We start from the raw sequence: 20102 nt of genomic DNA, 5'->3' as shown, positions 1-20102 counted from the left end.
CACTGCTATAACAGCTTGGAATAAAGCTCTTGGCATCAATATTCCCATAGGCATATTTCCCACGATACACAGAAATATACAGATCCATTCATGACTTTGTCCATCATCTGCAACAAGCTACAGAGCACAGGCAGATAGTAAAGAAGCTGTGTAGTGGGTAGCCATTCCAGCTTGGATCTGGAAGTTCCAACCCCCATTGAGACTCTGGCAACTGTCATGCCTACACAGCGGGGTGAGGGGAGGCACCAGGAGACCCGAGAGCTGGATGGGCAAGCACGCTGTCTTGGTGCCAGGATGCTGAATAGTGGAGGTTGACCCAGCAGAGCTCCAGAGAACACCACTGGACTGCGATACACCTCCCCAGACCCTGCGACCTACCTATCCCTTAATTTGTGATTTATGGCATTAAATAAATATTCATTTAACTATATGGAGTGGCCATAATAATTTCACCAATAAAGCTGCTTCTACCTTGTCTCTTCAGTCTGTGTATTAAATGCAAATTTTAACTGTAAAAAGCTTCATTCTATAGTTGCTAATACCTTTCATACTATTGCTGATTTAATAAAAGCATGCCAAAATGATTACACAGAACTCAGATTCTGGCTGTGTCCGTGTGGCCTCCTATATTTCAAATGGGGAAGGAAAAGGTCATTTACAAAAATAATACAAACTAAAACTTGCTAATTATCATTAACACAGTAAATCTCCATCTATAACACCTGCACATTATAAGGTGCATTTCACTGGTCCAGTCTATGTGGATGGTGGTGACAAAGAGAATACAATTTCAGGAAACAGGGGAATGAGCACCCAGGGCTGCTGATCAGGTCTCTACATTCCCAGGTTGGAATCCAATGCTCTTCCCCAGAGCTATCTGAGCAGGAGCCCAGCTTGTTGCCAAAGTCCTCCACACCCTGGGGACTCTGCAACATAACACTCAGTTCCAACCCTGAACCTAAAACAATAAGAGATTTGATTATTACTGCCAAATGAAATTCATGATCAGATGTATCAATAACTAAAGGCTTTAAATTAGATTTAATAGAAAAGGTTAAAGCAACTACCCAAAAACTATGGGGAACCCCTTCCAACAAGCTGCCTGTGCTTGTTTTAGGGAAACCAAATTGGACTATAAAAGGGGCTTTGTTTGTGCACATGCTGTGGATTTGTCTTTTACTGGCTGACTCATATTATAGCTTATTACTAGCTACTCCATCAACAGTTCCAGTCCCATAGATATAAAAAAATATTTATATCATGATGAGTTGCTACAGTTTGTCCTATTTTAGTTTCTTAAAAAATAATCACGTCTTATATTTTTGGTTGTGAGCCTAGCCTTTAACAGCTGAGCCATCTCTCCAGTCAGCCAGGCGGTGGTGGTGCACGCCTTTAATCCCAGCACACGGGAGGCAGAGCCAGGCAGATCTCTGTGAGTTCGAGGCCAGCCTGGGTTACCAAGTGAGTTCCAGGAAAGGTGCAAAGCTACACAGAGAAACCCTGTCTCGAAAAACAAAAACAAAATCAAATGTCAGTGGAGGTGGTCACTGATAAATAGCTGATCAAGGTATGGTGTACTCTAAGGGCCTCCTGAATCAGGATCACTTTATTCCCAGCAGTCCTGTTTAAAAAGTTGACAAAGACCCTATAAGACTGTGAAATGACAGACAAAATTTTGGACAGTCAAAATGATCATTTTTGTATAAGTCTCCAGGCTCATCTTCTCTGTCATCTCGGTCCCAGGGGAGCTTCCTGCTCCTCCAGGGTTTCTGACACACTCAGGATGTGGGTTGCAACACTGTGTCTCTTGCACAGTAATAGACCGCAGAGTCCTCAGAGGTCAGGCTGCTGAGATCCATGTAGGCTGTGCTGGAGGATTTGTCTGCAGTCAGTGTGGCCTTGCTCTGGAATTTCTGATTGTACTTAGTATTACCATTTCCAGGATAAAAATATCCAATCCACTCCAGGCCCTGTCCAGGACTCTGCTTCACCCAGTGCATAGCATAGTCAGTAAAGGTGTAGCCAGAAGCCTTGCAAGACAACTTCACTGAGGAACCAGGTTTCCCCAGCTCAGCCCCAGACTGCTGCAGCTGGACCTGGGAGTGGACACCTGTGGAGAGAAAGGCAGAGTGGATGTCATTGTCACCTCAGTCCATGTTCCTTCTTCAGGTTTGGAACTGGAAAACCCCTTACCTGTAATTACTGACAGGAGGAAGAGGTTGATCCAGCTCCATCCCATGGTGAGGACCTGTGTGCTCAGTGACTGTGGAGAGGACACTGGTCATATGTTGTTCTGGGATATGGACTTCCTTGTATTTACCACCATAGATTCAAGTAATTTGCATATTCATGAGCAGAGAACTTCTTAAATAAGCACCTAGTTCTGCTGAAGAAGAAAGAGGCAGAGGATACCTGGGTCAGGCAGCAGGATGTCCTAATCCTCTCTGAGGAAATGTATACCATACTCCTTCCCTGAAGTTTGTGCAGATGCTGAGGAAGTAACATCAGGACCTAAGCTCTCAATAGACTGCAGGCCTGAGGAAGTTGATCTACTTTGTGATCAGGTTATCAGATTGATTGATGGTGGTTGTGATGATGATGATGATAGTGATGGGAAGTTTAAAACCTGCTAAGTTTGAAATTTGCCACTGCCTTTCAGATATATGCAGTTGATATTTGCCTTTCCAACAGATTATATACTAAAAAACTCATCCAAGTGTCCAAAAGTAAATATACTTGAGATATATTTGCACAATGATTATTGTAGCAACATCACAATAGCTAAATTATAGAAATAAACTATGTGTCTGTCAACAGAGGATTATATCAAGAATACATGTTTATGTAAACAACACAACAGAAGTTTTTCATCTGCAAGGAATATGAAAACTACATCAGTTAAGGAAAATGGATGCAACAAGAGATAAATGTATTAATTAAGATGATCTCAGAAACACAGACAATACATGAGACTCTCATTAGTAGTTCTTAGATATTTCATACTCACATACAAATATGAATACAAATACATGATGATGTATAAGTGAAATTGTCTAGTAGAATACAGGTAAAGAAGGAGGGGAAGGAAAATGAAGGGTGGAGATTATGGGGAAAATATATGCAGTGAACAAAATACATGTGAATGAAAATTTTAAGCATATGGAAATTTGTTACTTTTACATTTAATAATTTGTATTCTCTGAAATTTTAGCCCATGTATATAATATAGTATGATCATATTTACACCCACTATGCCCCACATGTTCCTCTTGGGACCTTCCAATAAATCTCTTTCTCAAATTCCTGACCTCTTTTCTTTCATTAACTAATAACACAATGGGTCCAATCAGTGTTATCTATATACACGTAGGTGGGGTCATTCACTAGTACATAGGAAACCTCCAGTAATCTTCCAAAGAAAATTTATTATATTTTCCTCATCCATCATCAAATGCCAATATATCCTCAGCTTGGGGTGGATCCTAGAAGTTTATCTCCATCCATGTTATAGTTTTAAAAATTGTTATACTATCTTTAGTGGTAAGAACAGTGCAAGAAAGGACATAGGAAAGATCTGGGAGTCCCTGCCATACCAACCTCATCTCTCTACTGGGGATTCTTGGCTCCATTGTGCCCCCTGCTGGTTCTGAGCTCCCCTGCAGGTTAGTTTGTCAAGGCTTACACAGAAGTTGCACTGTCTTTCATTTTAATTCACTTTGCATAACAATCACAGATACACACCCCCTCATTTCTCCTCCAGACAGCAAAGCCTGGTACAGCTGAGGCAGGACCAAGACTCCTTTATCAGGGGTGAGCAAGGTATTAGGCCATATGGAATGGGATCCAGAAAGCCAGGGATGGATCCTGATCATACTACCCGGGGCCCAGCAACAGACCCAGCTACACAACTGTCTCCCATATACAGAGGGTCTAGTCTGGTTCCATGCAGGTTCCACAGCTGTCAGCCTAAAGTTCATGAGTTCCTTTGACTTGGCTCAGTTGTCTCTGTAGATTTCCCCATCATGATCTTGACTCCCTCTCCTTGCTCATAAAATCCCTCTTCTCTCTTTTCGACTTGATTCCTGGAGCTCAACTTGGTGCTTGGTTGTGGATCTCTGCAGCTCCTTCCATCAGTTACTGGAGGAAGGCTCTAAGATGACTATTAGTGTATTCACCAATCTGATTACCAGGGTAGGCCAGTTCAGGAATCCTCACCACTATTATTAGCAGTCTAATCTGGGGTGATCCCTGTGGATACCTGGGAATTTCCCTAGCACCAGGTTTCTCCCTTGCCCCATAATGTCTCCCTCTATCAAGATATCTCTTTCAAGAGGACCCTAAGAAAGACACAGAGATCTCCAAACAACAGAGAAATGGATGAGATCTACATGAGCAAACTGGGGGTGGGGCAGTAATGGAGGGAAATGGTCAGGGGAAAGAGAGCTTAGGGGAGTAGGAGGTCCCAGCTGAATCAGGAGCAGAGTGGGAGAATGGAGAGGAAGACACCATGATGAATGAAGACCCAAGAGGAATAGGAAGAAGCAGAGTGCTAGAGAGGTCCCCAGAAATCCACAAAGATATCTCCACTGTAGATTACTGGCAATGGCCGAGAGAGTGCCTGAGCTGACCTGCTCTGGTGATCGGGTGGCTAAACACCCTGGCTGTCATGATAGAACTCTCATACAGTGTCTGATGGAAGCAGATGGATGCAGAGATCCACAGCTGAGCCCCAGGGGATATTTTAGAGTCCAATCGGCAAGAGAGAGGAGAGATTGTATGAGTGAGAGTTGTTGAGACCATGATTGGAAAAAGCACAGGGACAAATAGCCAAATTAGTGGAAATGCATAACTGTGAACCAGTAGCTGAGGAGCCTCCAACAGGATCAGGCCCTCTGGATAAGTGAGACAGTTGATTAACTTGAACTGTTGGGGAGGCCCCAGGCAGCAGAGCTTGGACCTGTACTTGGTGCATGAGTTGGCTTTTTGGAACCTAGGGCCTATGCTGGGACACTTTGCTCAGCCCTGGTGTAGGGAGGAGGGGACTGGACCTGCCTTGGCTGAGTCTACCAGGCTGGGCTGACTACCCAGGGGAGACCTTGCCTTGGAGGAGGTGGGAATGGGGGGGGAATTGGGGGGCAGAACTAAAAAAAGATATCTCTTTCATTGCTCTCCCACTCCATCCCTCCCCCAACTCAACCATCCTGTTCACTCATGTTCTTATCCCATATCCCCTACCCTCTATTGCTCCCCCTCATGCCCAGTTTACTCATTGGGAACTCCTCTGTTTCCCCTTCCCAAGGTGATCCATTCATGCCTCTTAGGGTCCTCCTTGTTTCCTAGCTTCTCTGAAACTGTGGGTTATAATCTGAGAAAGAAATCAGAGAACCATCACCCTTTCCAATAGCCAAAAATAATATAAAATACCTTGGGGTAACTCTAACCAAACAAGTAAAAGACCTGTAAGATAAGAACTTAAGTCCATAAAGAAATAAACTGAAGAAGATGTCAGATAATGGAAAGATCTCCCATGCTCATGGATATGTAGAACAAACATAATAAAACTTGCAATCTTACCAAAAGCAATCTACAGATTCAATGCAATCCCCATCAAAATCCCAATACAATTCTTCACAGACCTCAAAAGAATACTCAACTTCATATGGAAAAAAAGAAAACTTAGGATATCTAAAACAATTTTGTACAATAGAGCAACTCCTAGAGGTATCACCGTCCCGACTTCAAGCTCTGCTATAGAACTATAGTAATAAAAACAGCTTGGTATTGGCATAAAAACCAACACGTGGACCAAAGGAATTGAACTGAAGATCCTGACATTAATCCACACACCTTTGAACACTTGATTTTGACAAAGAAGTCAAAAATGTACAATGGAAAAAAGAAAGCATCTTCAGCAAATGGTGCTGGCATAACTGGATGTCAACATGTAGAAGACTGCAAATAGATGCTTTATCTACCACCATGCAAAAAACTCACATCCAAGTGGATCAAAGACCTCAACATAAGTAAATCCAGCTGCACTGAACCTGATAGAAGAGAAAGTAATAAGTAGCCTAGAAAGCATTGGCACAGGAAACCACTTCCTAAATATAACACCAGTAGCACAGACACTGAGAGAAACAATTAATAAATTGGACCTTCTGAAAACAAGAAGCTTCTGAGAGACAAAAAGACATGGTAAATAAGACAAAATGATAGACTTTAGAATGGGAAAAGACCTTTACCAACCCAACATCTTACAGAGGGCTGATCTCCAAAATATATAAAGAACTCAAGAAACTAGACATCAAAGTAACAAACACTCCAATTAAAAAAATGGACTACAGATCTAAACAGAGAATTCTCAACAGAAGAATCCCAAATGGCTTGAAGACATTTAAGGAATTGCTCAACATCCTTAGTCATCAGGGAAAGGTAAATCAAAACAACTCTGAGATACCATCTTATACCTGTCAGAATGGCTAAGATCAAAAACACTAATGATAAACTTATGTTGGAAAGGATGTGGAGCAAGTGGAATACTCCTCCACTATTGTTGGGAGTGCAAACTTGTATAGCACTGTCTTTCTTGAGCAATAACACATTCCTACAACTTCAGTTATCACAGAGCTTAGCTTCAGAGAGAAATGGTTATTGTTAATCTGGAGGAGCTGACTGGATACATCAGAGACTGATGTTAAGATGTTTCTATACTATCATCAATGCCCCTCTCAATGTCAGGATCCTCCCTGGTGACAGTTGGATCTATCTCTAGCAATTCTCACTTGTAGTAAGGTGACAACAGGAGAGAACAAAGTCTTGCCTATCTTTATCAGATTATACCTGGATCAGAGCACCTGATGTGAGAGAAACATAATGACTCTAAAGCTCAGAATGAGCCTCCCATGTATCCATTTATGAATTTCTGAGATATTCAGATAAAGAGGTCAACAGAAAGATGAATTACTGTGGTATTCACGGGAAAGTTAACAATTCCAGAAAATACACTCACATTAAGAAAGAACTAGAAATGAATTAAATATATGCTGTGACTCAATCTGTTTCCCTCACTGTATTTGCATACAGTTAAAGGAATTAGGGAAGAGAGGAGTTCTCCTTGACAAGGATCCTCATGGGTGCAGGATATGTGTACTTACACAGTTTTATCTCTCCATGTCTACCTTTCTATGTTTACAGTCCTCTTATTCTTGGACAGGGCATGTGTTATTAAGTTATTCAGAATCTGAACATTTTCATTGATTTGGAATATATTTCCAGGAATGGGACAATCCAAGAGCAATATGTAGGGTTATATGTACATGTGTGTTTAAATGTCTGAAGTATAGCTACAGTATTAAAACAAAAAATGCATGCTATATAAATTCAGGTTATTCATATATATTTTCCTCTAATTTTAGATCATGAGTTACATGCACCTAATGTTGTAGGATAGAAAGATCTGGGACCAGTCTGATGCATATCTTCTCTTTTACCACTGGTCAGAATTTATATGATGTCTTGCTGACTGTAAGTTCACAGAGTAATACCCTCTTCTCATTATAAAAGAAAACTTATCCCTACAATTCAAGGTACTAGATGGTTTTATCTTGGTATTTCCAAATCTCTTTTGGGTTAAGTAATGTCTATAAAGCCGTATTTCATACTACAGTATATGGGATGCTGATGACTATCATAGGTTACAATGGACATGAGTACATGTCTGTTTAATAGTAAGGAGAATTTCTCCTCTTACAATGTAACCCATTCACAAAATTCTGGGCCCTGTGAGAATATAAATAGATACTATTAGTTTATTCTCCTAAATTAAAGTAATATTGGGATTATAATATGTGCAGATCTTTTGCAACAAATATGAAAGTGAGCAGGATTCCTCCTTGAATACATCACATATTGATTTCTAGCTTTTTCATGATTCTCCTTTACTCTGTGGATTATTTACACTTCTCCTCTGGCTGGTCTCTGATTGCATTGATAATTAACCCTTGAGCCTCCCTACTGTAACTGTGCTGTATTTTACTCTTCTAAACACCACTTGAGGACCTGAGCACCACTCTCACAATTCCCAAGGCCCTCCACAGGGAAGAGATTGTGTCTGGAAATAGGCTCACATCTCCTCAATCTGATTTTCAAGGATTGATGCACATGGTTTCCTCAGTGGCCAGATATCTAAGATGCAGGAAGATCCAGTTCCAAGATGTTTCTGGGCATCTCTGGGTGTACACTCTGTAACTTACCTCTGAATGTAGTTACAGACAACTTCTGCAGCCCATTCCTCTGGAAAAATGTCATGAATCAGCAACACTAACTGCTAAATAGCCTTCAGCAAGGCACTGAGGATGATTGTGAAACCCATGTATCCCAAAGACTGGAGGAGAATGTCTCATGTCACTGTGTTCCTGTTCTGTAACAGGCTGTGATTACAGGGCAGGGTATTGAGACTGGGCAAGACTGTGAATGTGGAATCAGTGATCACTGCTTAATCTCAGAGCATATACCTAAAAGCTCATGAATGTAAAATGGTTTAATGAATAAAACTTGAAAATAAATATTCAACAGCAACATTTGTCGTCTACAATTTAGACATTGATGTGAAATGTGATCAAACATTTTCACCCCAAATATTGACTCAATTATGGTAGTCACATGCTCACATTGATATAAACAGGAGAATGAGAGACTCAAGTTAACTAATTTAAAACTCCTGATCTCTGAATCCTGCAAGCAGGGTGACTAGGAAATGCTTCATGTATTAGATTTATCCTTAGTCTGCTGTTCCTTTCCTCAGTACTTAAACACAAGTTTTGAGAAAATCTTCAGGTTACTATTCCCTGACCTCTCAAGCCCAAAGCAGCTTCCTGCTCCTTCAGGGATTCTGATACAGGTCACATGTGTGCTATGACACTGTTCTTTCCACAGTAATATATGGCAGAGTCCTCAGATGTCAGGATTTGAGCTCAGTGTAGACTGTGTTAGATATTGTGTCTGCATCTAGTGTGGCTCTGTCCTGAGACTTCTGTCTGTAGTCTGTTGGACCAATGCTTGTGAATATCCATCCTATCTTTTCAAGCTCAGGTCTAGGTTCTGCCTTACCCAATTCATATAGGAAATGGGGGATCTATCTGAGTCAAAGTCCTTGCAGGAAAACTTTACTGAATCTCCAGAACTTCTCAGTCCAGCTCCAGACTGCTGCAGCTGAACCTTGGAATGGACATCACATGTAGAAAGGATGTCATGATCACATCAGTCACTAGCTCCCCATCAGCACGGCTCCTAGTAATGCACTAATGTATAGCTGCTGCCACCAGGTAGAGGATGATCTAACTTCAGTCTGCAGTGAGAACCTGTGTGCTCAGGGACCATGGCCAAGAGCACTAATGTGGTACTATTTCTTTTGTGAATATCCCTGTATTTACAAGCACAAACTCTAATTTATGTGATCATGAGGAATAGTTTTTTTCTTAGAGCCAGACTTGTTCCTTTTTGAGACAGAAAAGGAAGAGTTTTTCTACCTTAGTCAGTTGGATGGTGAGGTTCAAGTCCTAAACATGTCTGGGAAATGCATTCCCTGCTTCATCCTGCTTCATTCTGACACCTGTGCAAACAGAGTTCTTCCATCCCAGTGAGAATCTAGTTCACTACACGCATGTTCATTAAAGTGAACCACAATTCAATGGTTCAAGGATCACCTGAACCTCCTTAGGGTCAATAGTATTTGTGATGCTGAGAAGTTGCATTGGCCATCCTGCCGCCATGAGACATTGTCACAAATCTTTGGACACTGCTGTCCATCCCACACCGGTGGTCCTCAGGAATATTCACACCACTGACAGAAGCTGGAACTCCTGGGACACTCTTTTACAAAATGTTGCTTAGGGTCCTGAAGCGTAAATATCCTTAACCTTTACTGATAAGTCTTTTGATGAATTAATATTCGATCCATTAGTAGCAGAAATCCTGGATATTGGTGACCTTACTAGGGGTTCTATTTAACAAATAGCCTCTCCAGTATTGTAACATGGAGATCTCACCTGTTAACTACACCCTGGTTTCTGAATGGAATGAGAATGAAATCATCAGAGGTTTTTAAAATTTCTTCAATGCATGACATCATTACCTGCTTCTGCTACCCTTTATTTCTTACCAATTGGTAGATCCACAGTGACCCCTGTTGGTTCTGAGAAACAACTTGTATAAATTCTCAGACACGGACCTCTCACTATGACTCATTTTTCTCTCCTTTGTCATGTACCTGGTGAGGTTAAGTAGATATTTCAAGGATGAATGATGAGCTGTACCTTCAAGGTTGTCTCCATGAACCACAGTCCTTTCTCTAGGGCTATTAGATCTAGCATTAGCAGTGATTTCTGGTGCTGAAGTGAGTTACCAGAGACAGCACAAGTGATGGATTGGATTTACAATTGCTCCACAATGCAATATCCCCACTTCTGCAGCTGTACATGGGAAGGAAATCACAACACTAGGAAGAGTATCAAATGTTGTACTTACAGATCAATTCCCACCTACAGAAAATATTTTCACATTTGAGAAGTAATCAGAATTTAGACAAATTTGGATTGTGATTCAATCTGCTAATTCAGTATTTGTATCATGGATGGGTTGTAGATTTATATATAAAGATTTAAAAGGGATTGTTCACCTGGTTTTCTCGGATCTTCTGAGTGGAAAATGCAGTTTGTGCCCTTAGGCATGTCTTTCTCTTTGGATATAGCTTCCCCGAGCTCAACATCATCTTATTTTTATATGATCATGACTAACGATTTTCAGAGACTTAGATGTATTTGCCATAAACTTAGTGAATGGCTGCTGTGGAACTGCATGACTACCAGCTCCAGGGAATTAACAGTGTCAATACCAATGTATATGACCCATGTGTGTCCCTGTGCCTGAATACAAAGACAAGTAAGCAAACATGTTAACCCCTAAAAAAGGCTGCATATCAGAGTGCAGATGCATTTGTTTGGATGTAAGCAGCATGATCATGATTCAAGTGCATTTCACTCCATACAAGTTTGTCCTGGATTGAAAGGTTTAAGGTGTCTCATGGTACCTGATTTTGCATTTCTATAAGTAAGTGCCTTAACTACCTTCTATATTCAAGGCCTGCTACAAAGAAGGATTATTGAATCAAGGTCACATGAATAATAAATGTTATATATTGCAGATGACTTTGTTTCCATGATATTTCTTCCTAGCATTGCTAAAATAGGATCCTGCTGTTGAGTATTCCTAAAGAAAGCTCAACATTTACAATACAACCTGGGCCTGTAGATTCTCCTCTTGCTGAAGAACTTTGAGGAACATTAACCTGTTTCTGGGAGAAAAATATCTGGTTAGAGGTCCTTAGTGTGGTGATAAGATGCAATGAGAAGTGATTACTAGCTACAAACTCTTATATCACATTGATCACAATTCTTGTTCACCATTGGTATATTTTAAATTCATTTGAAAGATTTACTACATTAGAAGAAGAACTGAAATGCTAATTAGCAAACATGTTGCATACTGAATGTTTCTCACAAGCAATGGCATCACTGTCAGCAAATGTTTTCCAATTTAAAATCAGGCAGTTTTTCATAATGATTTTTGCTCAGCCCAACCAAATAAATTTTATACAGTCACAAAGGTCTAGAGCATCACCCTTCTCTAGTTAATATTGTCACCAATTCTGTCTTTACAACCATTACCATCCCTATGTTACAAAAAGTCTATACACCACAAATTGATAACGTTATCCAAAACTCCTTTGTTCAAGCTCATCAATTAAATTTTCACAACTCTTCATCATCCACATGTGTGCTTACTCAGGATTTCCTGGGTCCTTGGAAGATACTTTATTCTTCCCTCTGTCTTTATTCACATCTGTCCGAAGGCCACTGATTGGCATGCTCTAACTCACAATCCCGCTCCATTTCTGCATCAACATTTCAGCAAACCAATAATCAACATAAAAACCATTTCTCTATAATATCCTGAATGTTCTAATTTGTGCGCTAAACCATTTCCCTCAGTGAGTCTCCCTGCACACAGACCAAATGATATTTGGCAAGTGGATCCTACTATAATCCCAGAATCTGGAAAGCAAAAATATGTCCACATCTCTGTAGATACTTTCTCAATAATGGCATGGGCATGAGCTCAACCTGCAGAGTGTGTTATTCATATCATATCAAATTTACAGGCTTGCTTTGCCTTTAAGGGCATTCCTAAGATGATCAAAGCTAATAATAGCCTTGCATTCATATTTCATGAAATCAAATTGGTTGGACATTTTATTGTTACTCACAAAACTAGAATACCATATAAACTTATAGGACAAGCCATTAAGAACACATACATTATACCTTTAAATTTTTAATTATTAAAAGATAATGACCTTTGTCCAGTAGAGATTCGCTATTTTAAAGATCCAAAGGGCCCAATGTCATGGGCCCTTGATATCTCCTGTTTTGTAGTGTAGCCTAAGCTCTCAAGATTGGAAATGTGTCATGTTAAGGTATAGAGTATGGGAAAATCTATTTTCATTAAAGGGGAAAAATCTCAAAAAATGAGAGAAATATTTTTTAAAATGTACAGAGTAAAGTTTTTGGGGATTTTCAGAAGTTGGAAACACCTTTCATCACATGTGGTGGTTTTAGTAAGAATGGCCTTAAGAGTTTCACATGTAGCATGATTATTCTTCAGAGATTAGAACTCTTTGATAGGATTCGAAGAATAAGTGCATTCTTGTCTCTTCACAGTAGTTGATTACTGACTAAGACTGCATTCGGGTTTATTACAGCAATAGCCCTACTTCTCGATACTGATGTTCTCTGTCAGTCACTACCTGAATTTCAGGAGCAAACTATATGACAACAGAAGCTCAAGGAAGGTAGGACTTTTTAATTAGTTTGAGATGCAGTCCATCATGTCAGGGAATTCATGGAGTCAGGATCTTGATGTAGCAAGTCACACTGTATCAACACTCAAAAGCAGAAATTGACAAATGCTGATACTTACAATCTCATCCCGTTTGTATCTGGGCCAGGACCACAGCCCTATAAGAATACTGTTGCTAACACATGGGGTGGGTCTTCCTGACTCAGTTTTCCTAATCTAGAATTTCTCTCACAGCAGTTCTCAAACTTCCTGCTGCTGCCGCCCTTTAACACAGTTCCTCGTGGTGTGGTGACTCCACCCCTAAAATTATTCAGTTGCCACTTCAGAGCTGTAATTTCCTACTATGTACTGTAATATAAATATCTGACAATCTGGATATTTGATAAGTGACCCCTGTGAAAGTGTTGTTCAACTACCAAAGTATTTGCAACCCACAGGTTGAGAACCACTGTTCTAGCCCATGACCTATGTACTCTCAAGTTCTAGAATGCTCTAGTAGTTTCAGGTATGGGTTACATTCACAGAGTGGACTTTATATCCAATCAGAGAACGGTTGATTACCCCCACAACATTTCTTGCAGGCAGGTCACCATCATAGGTCACATAGCTTGTAGTTAGATTGATTATTACCTCTCTGCTCTGAGAACATGCAAAATAGCTTCTACTACCATGAACAATAGTCAGTAGGCATGAGGACTCCAGTAAGTCAATTCAAATTCTCTGCGTTCAAGGTGATATATGAGTCTTGTTTTCATCAATAAGGTATTACCATCAGTTTGTGGAGAGCCCTCAATACCCTTGGAAATAGCCTGAGATATTTTACAGTTTCCATGGTGCCCCGTTGGCCAATGACTCACTTTAGGAATGCTTGTCCAGAAATGCCAATCTTCCCAATATTCAGTTGTTTATTGAACATGAATGTTGCAATAATTTGGAATCTGAAGATGTAGGGTTTTGATGCCAAAAATTGAGTAGAACCACAGTTCTGAAGCACCTGGGTTAGGAACCAGACACTCCTAAACTTAAAAAAAAATTCTGAAAAAAATGAAAAGGGGGCTTATTTGTATAGAAGTAAGCCAAGTCTCTGAAACTCAGAGTGAAGAGGAAACCCCAGGGTCTAGCAGGAAATGTGTGCCCCACCCAACCTCCTGAATTGTAGAAGGAAGGCAGAGAGCTGAGAAGCAGCCTGAACTATTGTACACCTGTCAGCTGAGGCTGTGTCTCTGTGCTCTCTGAGCACAGTAGTATGTGGCAGTATCTGCAGTGTCCACACTGGTAATCTTGAGGGATACGAAGTTGTTGCAGGTGTCCTTGGGGATTGGGAGCTGCTTCTTCAAGGATGGGTTGTATAGTACTTACCATCATCCCAATAAGTGCTTGTCAGCCATTAAAAACTCTTTCCTGAGTGCTGAAGTATCCAGACCACACCTATATCATATGTGCTCAGTGAAAACCAGAGAAAGAGCAGGTCAGACTGAGGGTCTGTGAGACTGCAAGCATCCAGGGCCAGACTCCCTCAGGGTAACAGGACATCTGTGGGGAAAGAAAGCAGAGGGTAAGATTGGAACAGGATGAGCATATGGAAGTTCATCCCTTAGAGCCTTGGCACTCACAGGCAGGGACAATCAGCAGCAGGAATGAGGAAGCAAGCCTGGCCATGGCTGCATACAGTGAGTACCCAGGCCCAGCTTTGACTTTTCAACCCTGGGTTGGGTGGAGCCAGGAGAGATTTGCATTCCCTCTCCAGGTGCTGAATCTGATGGTGGATTTATGTTTTAGGTCACAGGAGGAGAAGGTCTGTTACAGGGGCACACAGGAGTCCTCAGTGGAGTTCACCTCTGCTCCCCATATGGAGTAGTCCATATAGTAAGCCCCAGGTCCTCAGTATACAACACATCTGATGAGTGCTATGCAGTGGATAACGCTCTATATAAATAAAGCACTGATTGGCCAGTGACCAGGCAGGAAGTATAGGCGGGACAAGGAGAGAGGAGAAGGAGGAAGGAAAGAGAGACCTTTTGGAGCCACTGCCAGGACAAGGAAGATGTAAAGTACAGGTAAGCCACGAGCCATGTGGCAAAGTAAAGATTAATAGAAATGGGCTGAATATAAGAGTGAGAGCTAGACAATGATAGGCCAAGCAGTTTAAATAATGTAAGAGTCTGTGTGTTTATTTTGTAAGTGGGTTCTGGGACTGGCGGGAGCTGGAGAGAAATTCTCCAGCAACAGTGCTATGTGAGTGCAGCAAGAAAAAGGATGTGCCAGGAAAAGGCTGGCAGTTATGAAGCCTCAAATTGCATGGAAGGGAGTGATATTTCATTGATTTTACTAATCTGTCAGTTTCCTGCTTCTCATACTGAAACTTCAGTTTATTCAACAACAGTAACTTCATCTTTGTACTTCCCTCTCTTTCTGACAACTTTGAAAACAACAACAAAAACATAAGCTGTAGTCAAAGACATGGTTAGTTGTCTCATTCTCTCAGATGCTAAGGATCCAGGATGAGGATGCAGAAGGGCAGAGGACCTGGAAGTCTTGGCTCACGTGGACTGGGAATGTTCTTCACTGCTCCAGGGATGCTAAAGCACAATGCTTTCTTCTTTGTCCTTGTCACTCCCGATGTTTTGTCTAACTTTGGACAACTTGCCCAGTGGCTTGTTGGTATGAACGCGACTGAATAAATGGAAAGAAGCTTGAGTGAACTGATTTCTTTAAAGAAAGCTACATCAAAAATGATCAACTAGTTTTTACCAATAAAACATCTTCAAAAATCTTCATATTTTAAAATGTTTATAAGATAAATCTATCAAGATGTGTCTAAACTATGAATATGCACTCACCAAAAAATTGAAGCAACACTGTAAAAAGAAACCAAACCAAGAATGCTGAGTGCAGGCTGAGGCACTGAAACCCTCAGGGTAGGATGGGCAATAAGAGTTGCACTAACACTTGGATTACTTTTCCAGAAGGTTGTCAACATTACAGTGACTTTTCATCTATGATTAAATTATGAGTCTTGAAATAGGAGAATATCTGACATTCTCTCTGTGAGATCATCACACACATCCTCATCAAAGGTAGGCAGTAGGAATGGTCCAGGAGAGGGAAAGGGTCCTGGAATGGATGATACAGAGATGAAGTTGCCAAGTTTAGACAAAGGGGCCAGAGAGCCATAGGTGCAAGGACTGCTGGTTCCTACGTATGGGAAAGGTAGGCACCAGACCTTTCTGGAAAAAAGAACTTCATTTCTAACCAGGAACACTGATTGCATTCAGATGTTTTGACAATGCAGGGAATAAAAGTGTGATGTTCTGTCTTAAGTCTGTGATATGAGATGCAGTGGATACAGATATTTCTTTTCTGAATTTTTCAGATGTACTCAAAGGACTTCTTTGTCCATGCCGCAAAACTGTGAAAACAAGTATGGACTATGCGGTACAAAAAAAGAAAATTGTTAAGTTTCAAACAACAAAATGTAGTATAAATGTAGATGCTAAGAACCCTGTCTTTGGGGACTCAAAAATAGAAACTACTGCTGTAAATATGGAGCAGGATAACTCTTCTTTTCAGAACGTTTCACTGAACTTCTTTACACTCTTCAAATTTCAGAGCTCAGATATACACAAGTTGAGAGCTTATTTCCCATCAGCGCTGTAGGCATTTCTGGGTTTCCCCGTTCATCACAGTGATACATGAGATGGGAAGCAGTGCAGAGGGAACAACTTTTAGATATAATGCAACCATCAATTTTCATCCTTCGGATATTCTCAAGCACCTGGATTTTAAATGATGGTACTCTTGTTGATCTATGTGAGGGAGCATGTTATATGCTGATGATGTGAGTAATAGGATTTCAGATATGCATGGAGTAGAGCAGCAACCAAATGTACTTTCAAATGACATGGAAAATCTCTTTCTGGAGGCAGGGTGTAATCTCACAAGATGCAAATGCCATGCAACCATTAATATTTGAATCATTGAAAGAAGGGAAAGAAAGTGAATCTCTTATGAAAAATTATCATTGATCCTAGGAATTTCCCCAGTAAGGTGAAATCCTACAAATCCCACATTGGAGTTGGTTCTTAGCTAGATAATTAAATGTTCTGAAGTAAACCTGAACACGAGGATGAATGCAATACATACACTGGAGACATCACACAAGATTGAAGGACTCACATCCCTTAAATACAAGACTGTACAGTGATGAAGCTGATCTCAGGTGAGTTCCATAGTGCTGTGAACAGATGAAGGTTGCCTTGATATCCAGGGTTTCATAGGAAACATTGTCTAAATTCACATATAGGGCAGTGATATGCTATAAGTGTGAGTAAGTCACCTCCTCTCTAACTTCAGAATCCTGGATATGCAAAGGGACAGTCTCTATTTTATTTACTTTCTTCTAATCTCTTTTCCCAAGTCACGAAAATCATATATTAGGGATCATTATGGCCAATTTGATTAAAACACTTGAAGAGGAAAATATGCTCAGTGAAACGTGTGATGAAATCAAAAACGCAATAAAGGACAGATGATGAGATTATGTCCAGTTTTCCCTCCTTTCTTCCCCTGAGCTGAGGGCTATGCAGATCAGTGGATGACACCTTGGGACCATGTTTCCTATAGTTGCCCAGCACAGCTGCATGGGCTCAACACAGTGGATGCAACATCAAGAACTGAGATTCCCAAGTCACAGTCATATATTCCAACTGAGAAAATCCCTCATGCACGTGGAAAGAAGTTACAGTTTGACACCTCATGTTTGAAAAATTGTAGCCTTTTTATATGACATGTAATTGATGTTTGCCCTTCTAATACGGTTCAGAGGTAATGAATAAAACATGTGTACAATATTATTTAATGAGTAATTTTTCTGTACTCACTTTGTAGTCTTGTCATAGTAACTGCATTATGTGTATTAAATGGAAATTGAATTTATATGAAGTTGGGATGGGAAACCTTAGAGTCTCAGAGGACACACTCATTCTTCAGATGTTTCTCTTACCTATTATATTTTATTTTTCTGGTGACACCTGGACATACATCACCCATGCTGATCCTGAGATCCTCAAAGGGGAGGCTGTTTCTGAGTACACAAGGAACCTACTCATTGTATCTGCTTCCCAGTAATATTAGGCTGGGTCTTCACTCATAGCAGAGCTCAGCTTCAGGGTGAACTGGTTGTTGAATGTGTCCACTGCCACACTGATAGAATTTTTGGTCACAGCTGCACACTTTCTAAAGACCTTTCTCCTCTTTTCTCAGGGCATGCAGGGTCTTCTTGAAAGTGAACAGCTCAGAGGAGGATCTGCCCTCCAGGGAGCCAGGTGTTTTGTTTGGTGACCCATTGAATTTAACCTAGCCCATCTAGTAAAACTATTTAATAGACATGGTAGTTTGGGTCTTAAGCAGTCCCAAATGCCCTGGAAATAGCTGTGTACTGAGACTAAACTTGACCTGCTAATCTTTCTTACCTACACCTCCTGGGTGCTGGGAGTTTAAGCTTTTTCCAAAAGCCATACTGTCAGAGAAATCAAAGTTTTATATTATTTTACTTTTTAATTATTTTGTGTTTGTGAGTGCATGCATGGTGCATGTGGAGACCAGAAAAGGGTTTTAGGTTCTGGATGCCATGGACATAAAGTTACAGATAGTTGTGAGCTGCTATGTGGGCAATGAGAACTGAATCCGAGTCTATATATACTGGGTCAATAAATGAGTTTTATGGAAAGAAATTTAATAATACTTTTGGTCAACTTACAAGAATTACACTTAGGTGACAGAGCGTTGTGATAAAAATATCTCTTACAATCTAGGACACCGGAAGTTCTGCTGACAACACAGAATTAAAAACTCACATTCAGGCTACTTAAGACTGTGAGAGGAGTTTTGGTGTGCGCAGATGTTGTTTATGTGGGTTTTACTGATAAAATTCATATTATACTTTATTCAAAGCTACTCCCAAAAGAGTTTCAGTCTTATTTTGTCACTATGCATTATCACAGTTTTCCCTTCTTTCGTGTTTTACTACAGAAGCATCATGTAAATGGATGATGAGGTCAATGGACCTCAATCAGGATCACTTTATTTACACAGGAGAAGGCAGAAAAGTGGAGAGTCAGAACAATTACTTCTGTGTAAGTCTCGAGGCTAATCTTCTCTGTCATCTCAGTCCCAGGGCAGCTTCCTGCTCCCCCAGGGTTTCTGACACACTCAGGATGTGGGTTGTAACACTGTGTGTCTTGCACAGTAATAGACCGCAGAGTCCTCAGAGGTCAGGCTGCTGAGATCCATGTAAGCTGTGCTGATGGATGTGTCTACAGTCAGTGTGGCCTTGCCCTTGAACTTCTGATTGTAGGCAGTACCACCATTTCCAGGATTAATAGCTCCAATCCACTCCAGGCCCTGTCTAGGACTCTGTTTCACCCAGTTCATTTCATAGTCAGTGAAGGCATAGCCAGAAGCCTTGCAAGTCAACTTCACTGAGGAACCAGGTTTTCCCAGTCCAGGACCAGACTGCTGCAGCTGGACCTGGGAGTGGACACCTGTGGAGAGAAAGGCAGAGAGGATGTCATTGTCACCTCAGTCCTTCTTCCTTCTTTAGGTTTGGAACTGGAAAGCCCCTTACCTGTAGTTACTGACAGGAGGAAGAGGATGATCCAGCTCCATCCCATGATGAGGACCTATGTGCTCAGTGACTATGGAGAGGACACTGATCATATGTTGTTCTAGGGTGTGGACATCTCTGTATTTACCACCATAGACACATATGATTTTCATATTCATGAGGCAGAGAACTTCTTAGGTAAAGACCTAGTCCAGCTTCATAAGAAAGGTAAAGGACCTTGAGTCTGGCAGCAGGATACTAAAGTCTAAGTTCTAATCCTGTCTGAGGAAATGGATCCCATACTAATAACCAAAGCCCTGTATAGACCTTATGGGTGTAACGTTAAGATGTAAGTGCTCAATTCACAAATACACTTCAGCCAGAGAGTTGCTCCTCTTGGTGACAAAATTCTATTTACAGATGGTGGTTGTGATAAGAATTTCAAAACTCCTAATTATGAGAATTTGAAGGCTTCTTTCATATACATATAATTAGTAAATGCTTTTCCAGCATGGCCCATACTAAAAATCTTACCAAAAAGACAAAAAGTGAAAATGTCTCAGAATGTTGGCACACAAATGTT

At 40.7% G+C, this 20102-nt stretch overlaps 2 gene segments (V, D, J or C); both read right to left on the bottom strand.

Annotated features, from left to right (window-relative positions):
* Positions 1–1778: 1778 nt before the first annotated feature.
* On the bottom strand, positions 1779–2281 carry LOC114688588. The segment is given in 2 exon segments: positions 1779–2110; positions 2194–2281. Coding segments are annotated over 2 exon segments (378 nt in total).
* Positions 2282–19125: 16844 nt separating this feature from the next.
* Positions 19126–19675, bottom strand: LOC114688587. The segment is given in 2 exon segments: positions 19126–19457; positions 19541–19675. Coding segments are annotated over 2 exon segments (378 nt in total).
* Between the last annotated feature and the right edge of the window lie 427 nt (positions 19676–20102).

The sequence above is a fragment of the Peromyscus leucopus genome, chromosome 14, assembly GCF_004664715.2.
Source record: "Peromyscus leucopus breed LL Stock chromosome 14, UCI_PerLeu_2.1, whole genome shotgun sequence".
Lineage (NCBI taxonomy): Eukaryota > Metazoa > Chordata > Mammalia > Rodentia > Cricetidae > Peromyscus > Peromyscus leucopus.
Note: the sequence above shows the minus strand (reverse complement) of the source record. Positions and strands in the feature narration are given on the sequence as shown.